The sequence below is a fragment of the Dufourea novaeangliae genome, unplaced genomic scaffold (assembly GCF_001272555.1).
Source record: "Dufourea novaeangliae isolate 0120121106 unplaced genomic scaffold, ASM127255v1 scaffold101, whole genome shotgun sequence".
NCBI classification, from domain to species: domain Eukaryota; kingdom Metazoa; phylum Arthropoda; class Insecta; order Hymenoptera; family Halictidae; genus Dufourea; species Dufourea novaeangliae.
In genome coordinates, this window is record NW_015373989.1 from 1,503,565 (window position 1) to 1,522,712 (window position 19,148).

General features: G+C 35.8%; 4 protein-coding genes across 4 annotated transcripts; 2 read left to right on the top strand and 2 right to left on the bottom strand.

The window, feature by feature from the left end:
• Nucleotides 1-703: 703 nt before the first annotated feature.
• LOC107187723 (cirhin) lies at nucleotides 704-3,498 on the bottom strand. The gene is made up of 4 exons (XM_015575880.1): nucleotides 3,299-3,498; nucleotides 1,682-3,221; nucleotides 1,114-1,416; nucleotides 704-1,046 (listed from the first exon to the last, which is right to left on the bottom strand). The coding sequence occupies exons 1-4, from the start codon at nucleotides 3,400-3,402 to the stop codon at nucleotides 930-932; spliced, it is 2,064 nt and encodes a 687-aa protein (XP_015431366.1). The 5' UTR covers nucleotides 3,403-3,498; the 3' UTR covers nucleotides 704-929.
• Nucleotides 3,499-7,337: 3,839 nt separating this feature from the next.
• LOC107187703 (protein lifeguard 1-like) lies at nucleotides 7,338-11,834 on the top strand. The gene is made up of 7 exons (XM_015575855.1): nucleotides 7,338-7,396; nucleotides 8,240-8,460; nucleotides 9,698-9,768; nucleotides 10,179-10,265; nucleotides 10,461-10,635; nucleotides 10,702-10,972; nucleotides 11,060-11,834. Exons 3-7 carry the CDS (start codon nucleotides 9,717-9,719, stop codon nucleotides 11,417-11,419), a joined length of 945 nt encoding a protein of 314 aa, XP_015431341.1. The 5' UTR covers nucleotides 7,338-7,396; nucleotides 8,240-8,460; nucleotides 9,698-9,716; the 3' UTR covers nucleotides 11,420-11,834.
• Nucleotides 11,835-12,884: 1,050 nt separating this feature from the next.
• LOC107187674 (ras-related protein Rab-10) lies at nucleotides 12,885-14,225 on the bottom strand. Its single transcript, XM_015575817.1, has 5 exons — nucleotides 14,075-14,225; nucleotides 13,679-13,739; nucleotides 13,485-13,623; nucleotides 13,311-13,400; nucleotides 12,885-13,229 (listed from the first exon to the last, which is right to left on the bottom strand). The coding sequence occupies exons 1-5, from the start codon at nucleotides 14,199-14,201 to the stop codon at nucleotides 13,044-13,046; spliced, it is 603 nt and encodes a 200-aa protein (XP_015431303.1). The 5' UTR covers nucleotides 14,202-14,225; the 3' UTR covers nucleotides 12,885-13,043.
• A 1,578-nt stretch (nucleotides 14,226-15,803) lies between these two features.
• LOC107187715 (uridine-cytidine kinase-like 1) lies at nucleotides 15,804-19,083 on the top strand. Its single transcript, XM_015575869.1, has 10 exons — nucleotides 15,804-16,001; nucleotides 16,065-16,192; nucleotides 16,961-17,131; nucleotides 17,197-17,303; nucleotides 17,384-17,554; nucleotides 17,633-17,704; nucleotides 17,815-18,066; nucleotides 18,136-18,345; nucleotides 18,412-18,597; nucleotides 18,670-19,083. Exons 1-10 carry the CDS (start codon nucleotides 15,949-15,951, stop codon nucleotides 18,985-18,987), a joined length of 1,668 nt encoding a protein of 555 aa, XP_015431355.1. The 5' UTR covers nucleotides 15,804-15,948; the 3' UTR covers nucleotides 18,988-19,083.
• The last annotated feature ends 65 nt before the right edge of the window (nucleotides 19,084-19,148 follow it).

Genomic DNA, 19,148 nt, shown 5'->3' on the forward strand with positions numbered 1-19,148 from the left:
TAGAAGAACAAAGAAAAAATCATCTAACGATTTATAATATGCTTGGATTATAGCAAAGAAGTTATTTTACAAGACAAAATATTCCGACGTGACTGGCCCAGAAAGTACGAACACCTGACCGGTGACTCTTTTAAGAAGGTATCTACCATGAAGATATTCGGGTGCGGTAGAGGGTAGAGGGGGGAATGCACGATGCAGTGTCAACGATCTTCACCAGAGGATTTAATGTGACGAATTTTAATGTGTCCCGGTGTCACTGACTGTAGGTGCTGGACGAAGAAAGCAGAAAGAAGGGACTTCCGGCGGACACTTTCGAACGTAAACCGCCGGAAGATACGATTAAACGTTCGCCGATTCCCCTTAAACCGTCGCCGGCCATTCCCAGAACGACATCCGGAATAGTGGGCCTTCGATCATCCCGTCCCGAATACAATCTCGAGTTTACGGGTCGCTGGTACGTTTCGCCGAGATGGACGATCGAACCGGCTGTGGAACTTGACGAATTTCGCGTCACGCAACAAAGATTCATCTTTCTTGGTTAAATAACGATGGCAACAGTTTCATTTAAATATTCACGCTGTGAAGATGTAAGCTTGCTTGAATACACAGAAACATAAAGCTGCGTCATTAATTTATACATTCTTGAACCGATTAATTAAACACGTTCTGTAAGACTCCAACGATTGATATGAACTATTGGGTGTATATATTTTCTGTATACAATGCATTGTACACTGTAACACTTGTATTAAAAAATAGATTATGGTAGTCCACATATAAACAGTATGGTCATGATACAATGACATTGTTTTCGAAATACATAGTTCAAAATGTCTGGATAGAATTTATACAGAAAATATGCTGATTGCTTTGTACATCAATTTTTTTTCCCGTTAAAACGAGAATTCATTTCGTTCGCTGGATATTATTTACACTCCGAACCACTTCTGTTTGAGAGTCGGTGGTAACTTCTCCGACAATGATATCGGGTTCACTTCAACTGCAACCATTTCTTCATCGTTCAACCAATTCAAATAGACCAAGTGCTAGAAATTGTTAACACATTTTTTGTTTTATTTTTGTTCGAAGTACGTAACGACCAGCTAAAATTACCTTATACTTCTTAAGAACTTGGAAAGCTTGCTGAGACTGCGAACTCAGGATGGAATTACTGTCCTCCGTGATCTCACCGTTCTCGCGTTTTGGAATCTTAGCTTCCTTCTCCGGAAGCTCGTTCGACTTATTAATCACATAAACCGTCGAGTCGTCGTGCATTATGATAATGTTCTCGTTCCGCGGATCGAAAATTATATTTGTTATGGGGAACGACCGTGCCAGCCATTGCTTCGGCAGTCGACTTTGCAGATTATTCGAGAAATTTGTGTACTGTCTTTGCTGAATGTTGTACTCGACGATCTGAAATAAAACGCGGGAATTGAGTATTTGAAATAATTACCGATAAAACGGTTTACGGCTTTTAATTTTGCTGGTGACGGGATATTGGAGGCGAGTTATAGCAGTAATTTAATACGAGGTTTATAAAAGATAGGAAACGTAGCGGATAGATTATACGTTTTTTTATGGTATGATGTAATTACTGTTAATTCATCGTTTTACGATGGTAGATTGCTCGCTGTAAGATCGTAATATTTAATAAGGAAAATAAACCATTTTTATTTACCTTGTGATCAGAATATACAACAACTAAGTTCAGAGTATCCTGCTGTACAGCCATAGCCGTTGGAGCACAACTGTACTTAGGCAAGCACCATACAGCGGGTGCATCTGTGCTCACAGCTTCACTAACATTATATATAGCAATTCTACCGTCACGATCGGCACACACAAAATATTTACTGTCAGGGGAGAAACAAGCAAGCCCAACATGCACAATGAACTCCCTGTTTGTGTGAAAAGACCCAAGCTGCCTCAAATGTTTCTTTTCCACTTTATATAATGTTACTGTATTTTTCTTCTTTTCATTATTAATCGTTAAGAACAGTTTACCATTTGGACTGAACAACATCTTTTGTATTCTACTTGAGGGAATGTCAAAATCATTCCGCGACAATTGTGCATCTCCATCAACTACGTCGAAGTTAAAAACTCTAACATGACTATCAGTCGAATACACAATTGTTTTGGAGTCTTTGTTAATAGCACAGGAAATGATATTCTCATCACCTTTTGTTTTTAACTGTAACAATTTCATTGGTTCTTCTTCTAACTGATGGAACATACCAGGATGTACAGATTCTGGGGACACCTTTGCAGTAGAACCAAGCCTCCATAACTCAAGGAAATTTGTGTATCTTAATAGAATACACCTAGATTTTCTACAGACAGTAGCACACGGTGGTTGAAGCAGTGGTGGATATTTAACAAGGACCTTGGGTGGATAACTTGATTGGGCTAAATATCCATCCACGCCTGCAGAATATAGTTTTCCATCTGCATCAACCAGAGCTCTCACATCATGGGCATGTAACTTCCTTTCAATTCCTTTTACCCATTGTGGCTTGCCTGTGGATTTTGTAATTATTTTACAAAAACTTCTTACCACAGGATCTACGCCAGCACAATATACAATGTTCATGTCTTGAGATAAAGTAACAGCTAATACATCTGCACTATGACTTTCATGGGATTCAATCAAGGTACCCATATGAGGATCCCAAAATGATAAACATCCACGTGAATCCCCAGAAACTATAACATTATCATCTGTGACAGCTAAACACCAAATAATAGTTTCTTTTTTAGCTTCCTTTCTAGAAGTTGTCATTTTATGAATTGCGTGACCTGATATAGCACTCCAAACCCTAATAGTATCTGTTGATCCTGTATAAATCATTTCTCCAGTATTGTCCCATTTAATGCAAAGAATTCTTCCCTTCTGTTTATCAAAAATCCTTTCATATATCAAAGCATCACTTGTTACAGTGAACGTATTAATATATCCATCTTCTGTACCAATAGCTAAGCAGGATTTCTTTTGGTTAACATCCATACACCAAGCTGCACCTCCAGTAACTGCAACCTCATTTTTAACAGACAATGTTGTTAAATCATATTCTGGTATCATTCCATGAAGACCCGTGGAGAATAATCTTGAACCAATCCATAGGATACTTTCAATGGAGTTTTCTGGTTTACCAGCTATTGTACACTCTACAAAAGGTGCATTTCCAACATTCCAGACTTCAATGGAATTATCATTTCTATAAGATTTTAAAACAGTTATTATAATAATTATATTGAACGTTTTTTGACTTAATATGTGCATTCAAAAACTAACCTTGCTAGTGCTAACTTTCTTGTTTTTGATTCGTAAGATAAACAAGTAACAGAACGAGGTTCTAAATTATAGAATCTAATATTGTGTATTTTACAAGTTGACATGATTCATTTATATTCGTAAAATCATTTATACCGATATTGTTAGTCTAATTGTACAAACTATTATACTATACACTAGAAAACATAACCACAACTGTCACACACGTGCACCTCGAAACTGAGTCTTTTTATGTTTTCATATTGGTACCAGTTTTGAGTAGGATTATCTTAATTCAGTTCTTGGTACACTTGGAATTATCAATAAAGTAAATATTGCGATATTAGCGCCGTCTAGGTATAGAATAGACCTATCATCCAATACTTTTTTCTGTCCCACGTTCATAGGGCTACGTAACACTGTTACCATTTTATTGTCAATACCCGACGTTACCGAAAAAGCATGAATCTGAGTATTATTAACACAAATGAAGTGTTATTCCATTCATATTGTGTGTATCTATATGATTTGACGGGAATAAAAATATCCGCTGCTTCAGTTTAACGTTAAGGGATAAATATGACAGTCATGAAACATGAAACTGAAAAGTATATATTTTTTCACTTAACTACAAGACAATTTATTCTAAATGCATGGTTAATGGATTTCATTCGTTTTTATATCTTGCCTTACATTTGTGTATTTGTAACAGATAAATTCAGAATAGATGTAGTTTCATAAATAGTTTATCAAATCTACCTTTTGGCCGTTGCGGGAATGCCTTACCTTACCGTAATGAGCCATCTCATGGCCGTGGGATTCCGGGAATCGGGTGACGTCACGGCGTGCGAGCGAGAGCGGTAGAGCGAGCCGCGGTATCGGTGCTCTCCGTCGATCCAACGCGCTAGTGAGTTGCGTCACCCAGTTTATTGTCTTAGCCGTGTACGCCGTGTACCAAGGTCGTACCATCCCGTGCAGGTCTGTGCTTGCTTCCTCACTTTGTCGTGAACCGTCGCGGAGGGTGGTCGCGCGTCTCATACTCGTCCTTTCTCTTGTTACTAACCCATTGTTTGTTGCAGGCATTCGACAACCATCAATTTATTTACTGTGCATATTATTAATTTATTTACTGTGCATATTGTTGTGTCCCCTCTCTTGTTACTAATCCCTTGTATGTTACAGATGTTCGAGAACCATTGGCTTCGATATTTATTTTCTTGTGTACTGTGATTCATTTACTCTGATTTATTTACTCTGATTTCTATACTGTGATTTATTTACTGTGCATATTATTAATCTATTTACTGTGCATATTGTTGTGTCCCCTCTCTTGTTACTAATCCCTTGTATGTTACAGATGTTCGAGAACCATTGGCTTCGATATTTATTTTCTTATTTACTGTGATTTATTTACTGTGCATATTATGTATTCTATGTGTATTGTATAATGAAAAATATTTTTCCAAACAGTTATTCCATCGAAAGAAGACATCGATCAACGTCTACATCTTCAAAGCGTGCGTCTACCACTGCGTTAAGTTACTGTAAGTTAAACTTAAATCATAATTCGATATTCATTGTTATATTCATATTCATCATCACATCGTTTATTATTAATTTTAGTCTATCTATTAATAGACTTAAATTGTGATCAGCCATTGTGCATACCAAGTTATTATTAATTCATTTTGCTCGTTGATTTCTCTACACAGACTTGGGGTATGGGCAGTGGGTCTGTACCTATTATGGTACGGGCAGTGGGCCTGTGCACTAAGACTGTTTGCCGATCCCTCTGGTTTCTATTGAGAAGCCAGATATCGGACGTGTTTAGTCTTTGCCTGGTAAGTAGGATTTGGAGTAAAGGCTCGTGCGCGCCTGGGTACAACGTACCCGCCTACGGAGTAGTCGGGAGTCTGCTCCGTAAAAGGACTCTGTTTTACAGGGGATCTCGCTTGCACTACCATACTTGGTCATGACCTGTGCTCGGGTCTGGTACGTAGGTGACCAGCCCAAAGGGCCTGGAAAGTGAGAGATGGATTCGGGTTTGCGAGGTTGCGCCCGTCTTTCCTATTTTCTTAAACCAGGTTCTGGCGACAACACTTTCATCGCGATACTTGTTCATACTGTAGTTTAACGTGGTTCATCGTAGAATTAATTTTTGGCTTGGTATATTAGGTGCGTAAACGAAATGATCGATGGAACTTTTTCCATTCCGTCTATCTCTTTCGTTTGAGTATTAGCGACTACATTGCGTTAAATTTGTTATTTCGTATTACTAGCATTAATTCGTATTAATTAGAATATTAAGATAATATTAGTTCTAAGCTGAAGAACGAAGACAACCGACGAGGGAACTTAGTTTTTTATAGGTTTAGGCTCAAGAAAGAAGTCATCCGCCGAGGGATTTTAGTATCGGTAGTATTATATAGTTAAGATTTAAGTAATTTATAAGGTTTATTGTGAAAGGTGGGTAGATGTAGAACTTGTGATTCCATCTACTTGCCTTGGGCCTCCACTCGCAGCAACCTCCTCGTGGTGAGGCCTGGGCAATCGGTATTGTCATCGGTAAAGTACTATAAACTGAAGACAATATCGAGCTAATGGCTGCGAACTTCTAATCTATTTCATAAAACCACGTTCTATATTACATCGAACTAGGATTATTTTAGAAATCGATATGAAATTCAAAGTGTAAAAATGTCTAGTACTTTGAATGTTTTAGAAAATTATTCGAGATAAAGATGTATGGAACTACTGAAAATTACTTTAGATTCCTTTTCCTTATTCTGTAAATTCATTGATTGGAATATGAATGCTAATGGAAGTATGAATATTTTCACAGGACAATGATATAAATGGAACTTTAACACTTTTTTAAGTGTTACAGTGATATTTCGTTGGCCTCCGTATTAGCGCATTGCACCGAACGCGGATAGCATGATGTTGTAGTCGCAAGGGAGCAATTTATTCGAATAGACGTATTGTACCGTACCGCATCATATTGAATTTCAAACTTTTATATCATTAGAATTTATATGTATACATATGTATATTCCTATAAACATACCGCAGGTAATATAAGCTTCATTTCATCGAATTGTCTTAATAAAATATCTGCATAAATATCGTACAATCCTATACTAATTATAGTTGTCTGGTTCAACACGTTACTACAGAAACTAACTACTGCCTACGTCTTTTAAACTTGGGCTGTAGTAGTATCTGCAGAAACTGCCATGATTGTTGGGGTTACTATATAATTTGCTCACGGGAGCACGCACAAGTGTCAGTCAGATTTCGACAGTTGTACGAGCAACATTAGACCGAGCTCGAGAGTTGTACGAGCAACAGCGATAAAGGATCACGTTTAAAAACTATTGTACCTGTTCCGGGGGTTCCATGACCCTGTATTCCCGCCACACGGGGTCACTGGCTCCTCCACCGGGGGCTCCATGACCCCACGTTCTCTCCACAAGGGGTCACTGGCGCCTCCACTGGGGGCTCCATGACCCCACGCTCTCAGCACACGTCTCTGGCGCCACCTGTGGGGGGTTCTGTGACCCCGCGTTCCTGCCACACGGGGTCTCTGGCGCCTCCACCAGGGGTTCTATGACCCCACGCGGTGTCTCTAGCGCTTCACCGGGGGGTTCTATGACCCCACGCTCTAGCGCATGGGGCCTCTGGCGCCTCCACCGGGGGTTCTATGACCCCTCTTACCAAGCTACTACCTCCGACTACCTAGTCGGTGATATTAATCATTATTTAAAGGAGTGCGTATCCTTCGCAATAAAAATGTTTGTATATTAACGAAATTATGTATTTTAATTCTTTCTTTTGTACTGAATTTCTAAATATTTTCATTACTTCAATTCATACACACTATCATCGATCACAGAATGAAATCATGCGCGCAGTGTTGCATGTATGACGTAACAATATAAATTAACAGTTGTTTATTACCGTTCGAAGGAAATAACCTGTGCTTATTCTCGTTTTATATAAAAAAAAGACAGAATATGTTATACCAATAGAAATTTAGAGACACATATTTACATACATATATTTGTCCAAGAATTAGAATTTAATGCTGCCATATAATGTCACTGTTCAACTATTAAAGTAAGTATTAAGTAAAAGTATAGATACATTTATAGTAAACATTTTAGTATGTACAAAAATGAAAGAGAGCATATTATTGATTTTCTTTTCCAATCATCTAAATTTTCTTCCCATGCTCTTATTTACATTAGGATGGTGTGGCGGTATATTCCCGTACTTCGAAGGGGATTTACAAAACATTCACGAGTAGATTATGTTACGTTCGATTATTTTGTAGTAATTATGTAATATTCTACATTAATAATAATATATCGAACATCCATGTAAGCCGTTCTAAGAACACGAGTACATATATCTTAATTCAATCAATATTTCCAAGAAATGAGAATGTGATACAGTTCATTTTTTATCAATTAGAATATTCTTGAATATACCAAAAAATTAATTTTTTACGAAAACGTATTTATATTAATACGTAGACTCAAGGTTTCTCGATTAAATGAGAAAGTTTGAAGTAAATAAAGACTAACATGTGCAGGAACGTCGAAAGTACAGTAATATTTTGGAAGACATGAGTATACTTTACCAGTGTATACGCGTTAACAAATTTAATAGTGTAGTGAATCAACAACTTATACTGTTTAATATTAGTGTTTATTCTCGTCTTTTTATCTTTCAAAATTGATCGTTATTTTGAAAAGAGAAAAGAGCAAACAGATTTTCATTTTAAATTATATTACTAATTCATTTACGCAAAAATAGTAAGTAATTATTCATCGTTATATATAACAGTAAACAGCAAACTGACGCAATGCATCACGCAGGCGCGCCATATGTTAAGCTACACCTCCCAATCCCAATATTCAACCCACTTCATATCAGTTACTTGCGTGGATATTACAGTCTGTTACAGTCGAAGGTTGATGAGTGGAGCGGGGTACAATCAGCTACTGTGACATCCAGTGTCATCTTTACACTATTGCGAACGTGACTGCACGTATAAATTTTTGGAGTGCATTGGTGAATGTGGTCAGCAATCCAATCTTTGGCGAAGTAATTACATACCATTTCGAGCAGATCCGATCGTCTCGCCGTTTCGGGATTTTAAGCACCATTTCCAAAAGGTAAATAAATTCTCGAACTATTCGGCGCACGAATATGGTTATCGATTATAACAATTTCCAGAACGTGCGCATGACGCATCAAATTGACTTGAACAAATAATTGTACGTTTTTCCGGTGACTTGCATACGGTCATAAACAGAATCGTCTGCGATGGTGTCGCGAAAATATCCTTTTTCTGGAATATACACCAGCAGTCGCAAAATGTCCGCCTCAACCCATCAGCTGCTTTTCCGGGAAAATGTTGAGGCATCATTCCGTTTACTGTTTCGCAATGTTGATTTCCGCCGATACCGGCACATTTACCATCCCCTCTGATTAAATTTACATCGACAGCTTCCATTGCTTTTTTTTTGTAATTATTACGTCAGATCTAGAAAAAACGTATACTGTGTACCTGTTACTCTAATAGAAAATTATTTTTCTCGAATAGCTGTGTTGAAATACAAGTGAGACCAATGTGAAATTAAAAACGTATTAAAATATGAACTTAGAAGTAATTACTAATTGATGCTTTTTTAGCATATTTTCAGTTGACTTTAGTCTTCTGAGATTTTGATAAAGATTGTGCTCATGCTAATAGTATTTAAATGTATCATATATAATTATACCTTTATGTACTAAACTACAAAGAATGTCTATTATTATGAGCACAACTCTTCTATGCTTGAGCTTAACAATTTCAGGTATGTGTGATCCTAGATAGTGTGTGTTGCTACAGCCACTTTGAGATAAGATAATAATAAAGCCGTAGGTTTATAAAAATTTCATTGTCTTCAATATTTGTTTTCAAATTTCATAACTATTTGTAGTTTATAATTGATTATAAATAATCTTGTAAATTGTTTCAATTGTTTACAATAGTAATATGCTTATAATTTTGTTGTTACTGTGTAACTTTTTTATTCTAGAATTAAAGGTCAGATTTATTATTATATTGTTTACTATTGTAAAAATTAGCGTATCAGTTAATAAAAAACATTAAAAACATGTGTATTATAAAAATTCTGATAGTAGCTTGTTTTGCATAATATTAACATTTATTAATTATTTTTTTATCATTTAGTCCTTATTGTATGTCTAACAATCAGTTGTTATTTAATTAAGGTCTCAATCAATTATATACAAATAAAATGTTATCTATCACACTTTGAAGGTTGCCGATTATACATTCGTATGCTGGTGTTCCAGTAATGTTTCTACAAAAGTATCTCATAATAACGATAGATTATTTTTCAGTTAAAAGAAATACGGAAAGATGACAACTTGGCAGGGTGCACCTGGTGCAGGATTTTATCCAGGACAACAAGGTTCTAATCATTTTTTCTATGTTCTAAGTACTAAATATTTTCAACATACATTGTTCATGTCTCTAATATGTGCTATAGAATGTTTAGCAAACTGCATACATCATGATGCTTGTTTCATGTAACAATCATCACTCTAAACCATCTACAAGTGTTTGGACATTTCAGTTATAATTTACAATCACTAGCAGCTAATAATAGAGTAATAGCATTTGCACATTTATAGAAAAGGGCAATATAATGTCTGCGTAACCCATGCCATTATTGAATGAATCACCTATAAGATTTGAAAAGATCATGCACCAGTGTTTAATGGCTGTTATTAGAGCACAAACGTTTATGGACATTGATGCTCATGCTAAAGAACACAGTTTATTCCAGTATGTTTTACGCACTCGATTTCGATTGTGCAGGTTTTCCTCAACAAAATCCTGGATATCCACCTTACGAAGGATATAATTCAGGGTATCCACCTCCTTACGGGGCAAATCCACCACCAGGTTTGTATTCCTATTTATACATGAAAAGTGTACTTCAATTTGATGCTTTTGTAAAACAAAAAGACATGATCAGAGATAGGATAAGCTAAAAAATATGGAACCCTCTATTTTAATAAAAGGATCCGTTGCATTTTTTATTCTAATGAGAATTTTTATACATAAAATATATAATTATTACTTTTTCTTTTGTCAAAGGACCAGGTTTCATTCCTCCCCCAGGAGGCCCCCCATTTGGACAAGTACCACCAGCTGGTCCAGCATTTGGAACACACCCAAGCATGTACAATTCAAATTATACAGAAGAATCCATGCAAGATGAAGTCAAAAGATTTGACTTCACTGAGAAAACGATCAGAAATGGATTCATCAGGTTTGTATGATGATTAATTGTGTACTTGGAGGTTCCTTTAACTATAATACTGTTTCCTCTTTGCAGGAAAGTTTACAGTATACTAATGTGTCAACTTCTGATTACTGTGTCGATGATAGCATTATTCCTTTATCACCAACCTACTAAATTATGGGTGGCAAACCATAGAGAAGTATTTTGGATCTGTTTTGCAGCTACTTTTATTTTGATAATCTGTATGGTCTGTTGCACCAGTGTGAGGCGAAAAGCCCCCATGAATTTTATATTTTTGTTCCTATTCACGGTAGCAGAAGGTTTTCTGCTAGCTACTGCTGCTTCTACATATAGCTCTGAAGAAGTAAGATATGAATGACAAATAAAGAACGTTAAAAAGTTGTAGTATTAGGTACATGGATTGTAATTATGTATTTTTAAATGTTTGTAGGTACTATTGGCCGTTGGAATTACTGCTGCTGTTTGTTTTGCACTGACGTTATTTGCATTCCAAACGAAATTTGATTTCACTGCTTGCCATAGTATTTTGTTCGTGGCGTTGATCGTGTTTGTACTTTTTGGTATAATTGCTATGATCTGGCACGGAAAAATAATGACTCTAGTTTATGCATCGATTGGAGCTCTACTTTTCTCTGTTTACTTAGTCTACGATACGCAAATGATGATTGGTGGCAGCCACAAATATTCAATTTCCCCTGAAGAATATATCTTCGCGGCATTGACTCTGTACTTGGATGTTGTGAACATCTTCCTTTACATTTTAACTATTATTGGAGCTGCACGAGATTAAATGCTGTAATATACTATGTTTTTGCCACTGGATTAATCTTGAACACAAAATGCTTCTACTTATTGTTACTCTGTTTTGACTCTCTTTACTTTTCACATAGAGAGTGTATTACAGATCAATATGAAAATGAATTAGGCAACATGTAGTAAGCATTAAATTATATCAAGTAATAGCTTTTACACGTTTCTCAAATTGAAGTCAATACCGAATAAAGTTTGACTTCTAGTCTCAGAAGTCAAACAGAGTAAATCCTATGCTTTTCTTGGAAGGCAAGCTAAGTGGTTATTATAGTTAAGAATATAAATAAGATTTTTATGAATGTGAACGCGTAATTTACGCGTAGTTGATTAATTTATCCTTGATCATTTTATTTTCACTGTAAAGAAGTATTATTCATGTTCATTGAATTTCCATGGCACACTATAATTTATTTTCTCAAAAAAAAAAAGAAAAATATATACTTTTTGTACTGTATCATAACACAAAGGAAGAATTCTTTATGTCCAATATATCATGATTTAAATTTAATCATCGATACAAATGGTATAAAATATGTTTTCATAGTTTATATACGCATTAGGCTTAGTATTATAATATTTACACATTATTACAGCTGCAAATTACCCTATAAATACATACGTATATTTACCTGTTATGTGTGTTTAGACAATAGATGTTATTGTTCGTATTTAAATAAAAGAAATTCCAAAGTATAGAAGGATATTTGTATTTTTTGTTGTATTTCAAATAGTGCTTTAACTTACACAATGCGATTTCACACATACAGTATGTTTCAACTTTGTATGGTACTGGTGATCAACTATAAAAACGAAAATATTTAACTTTGTACATTATGGAAAAAATGCCACAATGACAATATTATATATATACCTGTCCTATTATTATACTGTACGTTCACTGTGAAGGAAAATAAACGATTGTTTCGAAATTGTGAATATTTTTATATTTATAGTAAATTAGTCTTACACAAATAGGATAAAAGCTCTTGGTCTTAAGCTTTTCAGATTTTAACTTAAAATGTAAATAAGCATATATAGTGCAATGTCCGTATGAAAAAGCATTCAATGTTCACATAGATTTGAAAGATTATAAGCCCACATTCATTCTCACTCTTCTCAATATGGTAACAAATTGCAGCCTCGTATAACAAATAAATTGTTCCTAGTTGACTTTGTTCGTGCAACAATGCATCAAGTTTCATATGGAAAACAAAGCTCCATCAGCAGTACTTAGTATTGATTCCTTATATTATTTATAAAAACTCTGATAGAGCTTCAATATCTGTGTACATGCAATAAACACATTTATAAATACAATTGTATATGTGACAAACAGCATTTATGATCCACCCATTGAAATCCAGATTTTAATTAAAAACTTCACTTTTTGAACCATAACTGTTCTTTTTATACCTTCAGTTAGATCTTCTTTTGTCTGAACTGTTATCAAACAAGTTGAAATGAATTTGATTAGGCAGTGTTGTGAAGAGATTAATTTTACTATTATGCTTTAAATTATGCTCTAAATCTATCCACAAATCTATTTTGAGTGGCACGAGCTGATATATAGTTTATTATGCGCCGTTAAAATAAATAATATAAAATTAGCAGCACCGAGTAGAACTTCTCTCCACCCTTCGATCAACTGTTACCCTATCAGGAGCATCTTGGGGTTCTTTCCCATGTGTTTTCTCCAATATTGCTTCAGCCAATTCACTAAATGCGCGATCAATGTTGATGTTAGCCTTTGCAGATGTTTCCATAAACCTGATACCATGCTCTCTTGCTATCTGTAAACCACATTAACTAATTCATTTTTGCCATTCACTTGTAAAACAAAAATTAATATAATCTTGCTTTGATTATCTTACCGCTTCTCCTCTTTCTGTGCTGACAACACGTTTCTCTTCCATATCACTTTTATTCCCTAATATCATTTTTTCTACATCTTCATTTGCATGCTACAATGATCAAAAGTAAAGTATAAATCCTAGATAAATCTTTTTCTATTTATAATTAATAAAGGAATTTATAATCACACTTACTTCATCAATGTTTCTCAACCATTTGACAATATTTTCAAATGTTTTTTCGTTAGTAATATCATAAACAAGCATAATACCCATTGCACCTCTGTAGTATGATGTAGTAATGGTATGAAATCTTTCTTGGCCTGCAGTATCCCTGTGAATATATAGATTAAACGTTGTTTAGAGACATTTAATATTCCATAACTTACCATATCTGTAACTTGATTTTTTTTCCTCTTAATTCCACTGTCTTGATTTTAAAATCGATACCTACGTGACAAAAGAACACAACATTTAACATCGATTTATGTAAAACAATAAGCTATACGGGAACAATGTTGTCAATCATTTCACGCTAACACTGATTCATAGTTACAAGTTTAACACGCTTTTTATATTAAAAACAGGTGATACTTTAATGCCAAATTATTCAGTAGTTCTCAAATCGTAATTTACACAAATTTTCTTCGTATGATATTCCAATTTCATCTTGGTAGCATAACCTACGAAGCCGAAAGGAATTCACGCTGGCGGACAATCCGGTTTGCGAAATGCACTCATGTTATATTAGCGAACAGTTAGTTATACGTGATCGCTTCTCTTACCTATGGTAGAGATGAACGTGGTGGAGAAGGCATCGTCCGAAAATCTAAACAATATACAGGTCTTGCCGACTCCTGAGTCACCGATCAGCAGTAATTTGAACAACAGATCGTACGTCTTTTTCGCCATTTCACTGTTGCTTCACGTTAACGAGGCGCCGAGGGAAACAAAAAGAGTTGAACCCGTGAAGCACGATTAGAAGTTTTTCCAGACGATGTTTCAAACATCGAACGCTCTGAACGATTATAGGTTTCAAGGTCGGACGAGGGCGCGTCTCAACGTACAACGGGGCCTTGTTAACGACGGAAAAACCGGTCACAGGGGCTGACTATTAAAAGACAATACGACGTCACACAACAGAGCAGCACGCAGAAGCATCGGGGTAACGTTTCTGCTTTGCGTCCTGACGAGCCCGAACGAGAGTCACGACATATATCGGCTAGGCAACAATTTCCTGGTACAACCGTTTCATCGTTAGAATCGCGAAACTATGCCGGGTTCAACTCTGCAAATATTCCATCTACCACGGGAGGTCACCACCACTGCAAAGAACGCTTTTAAATTACCCAGGATTTTAGACAGAATATATTGTGAATAAGAAAAAGTATTTGCAAACTCATGTCTTGTAATAAATACATACATATATCCAACAAAATGAAAACAATATGGAAATTATCGCGAGAAACATATTTGTGAGCATACTGCCATTAAAAATAGAATAAAATGAGTCAGAATTTTTTTATATGATCTGAGAATCTTAAAAAATTAATTGAAAAATGTTATGTGTATATACGTAACTGTACTCTGTTCTGTATCGATGCGTGTAGAAATGAGACATCGACGTTCTGCGACGCAATATGCTTTTTCTGTGCTCGAGATAATTGTTATGTCAATAGTAACTTCAATTGTAGAACGAGAAAATGTGTCTTTCTAAGAAATACTTTTGAGAGATTCGCGTATAATAGACTTAGAAAGATGACGTGTAGTTGACGATTAAGATTTACTGTTTACCGCATTTGGATAAGGCGCGATGATACGTGGATGGATATTATGTGGTCACTGAGTACGAGTGCGTTAAGCATCTTCAACGCATCCACAGACGAGTAAATGAGTTCAAGAAACCACGAATCATATACAGGGTGTCTTATTCAAAATGTTACATTTTCTCTGAAAATTTGTAACGAATACTACCGTGGAAATTCTTTCGTAGTGGTATATAGGTCACTGACCTTGTTCCGTACATGTAGTATGTCTAATATCACTTCTGGACGGTCATCCCCTGAAAACCCTACCTATATGTATTTCGTCTTTTTCATACGCAACATATGTATATGTATTAGATCTGTATTGGATTAGACGATCTAGAAACCTAAAATTCTGGTTAATTTGCAGTAAGAAGTACATTCAATACACTGATGATAAATTGTTCATTAAACTCTGCTGGAACGGTACTAAGAAAGAAACTTAGCTAAGAGTAAATAATTGACTCTTCACAGAAGTTTTGCACGAAGAAGTGAATGATAGTGCTATATAAATTTCTTATTGTATTTCGTATGTATATTTTTAAATTTTCGATGAATGTACGAAGCCTACTTGTTTCATTGTTTAGAGACACTGTATATTTTCAAAATTGAATGCAAGATGCGAAAGAAGTTGAATGGTTGGTTCAGCACACAAGCAGTAGGTGGCGATGCATCTTGTTGCAGCACATGCTGCCGGCATGTTGTCGTCGTCACCTGTCTGCAGTTTTTTTTAGATCAATGCGGACATCAGTGTCGAGCATACAAGAGTGAATTGCTCGAAAAAACAGCACTGCGTAGGAAAAGCTGTACCCGCGTGGGTCTGAGTTAGAGCTTCCAGCACGTGAATAAGGAGTATGGCAGCGAATATGAACTATTTCGACCCACCCAGTTCGGCTAGTTCCGAGAGGTGAGCAACGTGTTTCCGTCAGTTTCATTTACGTAAACAGACTCTTGAATCTTTGTCATTTAGCGATGACGGGGAAGTTTGCCTGGACGAGCGAGACATCAGCCTCGTCGACGAGCTGTGCGAAGATGCTGAACACTACAGACGTTCTGATATCGGAACACCTACACCGCAATCTCGACCGCCTTCCACGGGTGAGACTATGGGTTCATTCATTTCACCTGATCATAAATAATTCTGAATGTATAGGATTATCCACTAGAAACCTTAATATTCTCTGTTGGGTTGATGTTTAAAAAAAGTACAATAGCCTACGACAGTCATAAGGGACAAACATGACATAACAGAAAATTCTTTTCCATCCTCACTTTTTAGGTATTATCAGTGTCAGTAGTCTTATCTTTGATTGTACAATGGTAGTTAAGAATAAGACAAATACATATTAAAATGTCTTGGATTGATTTGAATCTAAGAAAAAAAATTGAAGTTACTTATAATACAATCTAATATTTAATTGTACATGTTTGTACTTAAATAAATTGTATACTAATTATTTACAGTTTGGAGTACTTGCATTTGGCAGATAGGATGCACTAGGCTCAGCCAAGTAGAGAGCTTGTATAATTTCAGAAGGACAACTAAGATTCCCAAAAGTATTTTTCTTCATACCTTTATCCTTCCTTATCGTCTTTATTTATCCTTCAAAATTAGTTTTCACAAGAGCTGGTGACTTGGTAAAAGTCTTAATTGATTAAATGAATCAATGGAATTTTCATGCAATCATTAGCTTTGGTGATAACACACATCAATCAAAGAGATTGTTTAAAAATTATATTTTATGAAGTATTTTAAAAACTTGATCCTTTACCTTTTCCTTCCTTGAGACATTACATGATTAACACTTTGTTAGTTAGATAAGTTTCGAAATATGTCATCAAAATAAATCATTAACTATGTGGTAGGTTCTCAAAGATCACCACGATCACGAAGACAACGAACTACTAGTTTGTCTCAGTCTAGTAAAAAGACATCTGCAGAATCCATCCTTAGGAGTAAGACAAGAACAATATATACAGCTGGTAGACCACCATGGTATAATTCAGCAGGCCAGCAAGTAGAACCTTTTGTAATAGGTTAGTAGTATGTATATATAAGACATAATGAAAGCATACTTGAGATTATTAGTAGTCTTCTTTAGGAATTTGTGGAGGCAGTGCATCTGGTAAAACTACAGTTGCAACAAAGATTATTGAATCCTTAGATGTACCATGGGTGACATTACTCAGTATGGACTCATTTTACAAAGTATGGGCAATTGTTGTTTTTGATTATATAAGTTGTATTAATTGCTATCAAAGTCACTGTATTAATAATCCATGTTTCAGGTGTTGAATGAAAAGCAACATGATATGGCTGCATGTAATGAATATAATTTCGACCATCCAGATGCTTTTGATTTTGAGCTCCTTAGAACAACTTTACAACGTTTAAAGGAGGGCAGAAAGGTGGAAGTTCCTATTTATAATTTTGTGACACATTCTAGAGAAAGTAGAACCGTAAGTAGACATTAACAGATGTGTTCAAATCAATACTAAATTTGCATTAAATATACTGAATTCCTCCTTGTCCCTAAGAAAACAATGTATGGTGCCAATGTGATTATATTTGAGGGAATACTGACGTTCTATAATGTCGACGTTTTAAAGGTAAGACGTATTGTCAAGAAAGGCACGATCACGGGATTGATAAATACATTAAGGTACGAAAGGAAAAGGAATATAAATTATCACTGATCAGCTTTCTTCGCTTGGTCAAGATGTGCGACATGAAAGTGTTCGTTGATACTGACGCTGACGTGAGGCTCGCGAGGCGATTACGCAGAGATATATCGCAAAGAGGAAGGGAACTGGAGGGTGTCTTAAAGCAGTACAGTACAATGGTACAACCAGCCTTTTACTATTACATTGCACCATTAATGGTTCATGCGGACATCATCGTGCCACGTGGTGGAGAAAACGAGGTTGCAATAGAATTGATTGTGCAACACGTGCATACACAGTTGCAATTGGTAAGGTGAACTGTTTCTCCAATATTAGTTTTACTGATCGAACTTACTTGTTATCGTTTCTTATTTTAGAGAGGTTTTAAACTCAGAGAAAAATTAGCTCATTCATATATTGGTCAGCCATTGCCATCTTCTCTCTACCTGCTTCCAGATACACCACAGATTAAGGGTCTACACACATTTATAAGAAACAAGGAAACGTATAGAGACGAATTTATATTTTATTCGAAACGTTTAATACGTTTAGTTATTGAGTACGCGTTGTCCCTTTTACCCTTCGAGGTAAGTACTACAGAAATGTATATTGAGAGGCGATGACAGTCTATATGTACTATTGCCTGCCCAAAGGATGTAACAATAGAAACACCACAAGGAGTGCTGTATCAAGGAAAACGCGGTGCTACGGATAAAATATGTGGTGTTTCGATTTTGCGTGCCGGTGAGACCATGGAACAAGCTATTAGGGATGTATGTAAGGATATTAGAATAGGGAAGATACTTATACAAACGAATCAACAAACGGGTGAACCAGAGGTAAGTATTTCTTTATATGTAATTTTCCCTGTACTTCGGGAACGCCGCATAATCTACTGAAATACGTTATAGCTTTATTATCTCCGACTACCAAAGGATATTAAAGACTACAAAGTAATTTTGATGGATGCAACGGTAGCGACAGGTGCCGCTGCCATCATGGCTATCAGAGTTTTGTTGGACCATGATGTTGCCGAAGAGAATGTATTACTTGTATCATTACTCATGGCAGAATCTGGTGTACACTCGATTGCCTACGCATTCCCGCGTGTTAAAATCGTTACTTCTGCCTTAGATCCTGTGATAAATGAAAAGTTCTATGTATTGCCTGGTATCGGTAACTTTGGAGATCGATACTTCGGAACTGAGCCGTCTTCAATTGAGAATTAATGCAAGCAGATTGCAATCTGGATTTTACAGTTACTTAATATCTATTGTTATAGTGCAAATACAGTTATCCCATATATCTTTAATAAAATTTGTTACAATCGGAAATACGTGTAGCATTCATATTATCCTTTCTACCCGTTTATACAAAACGGTCCGATAGT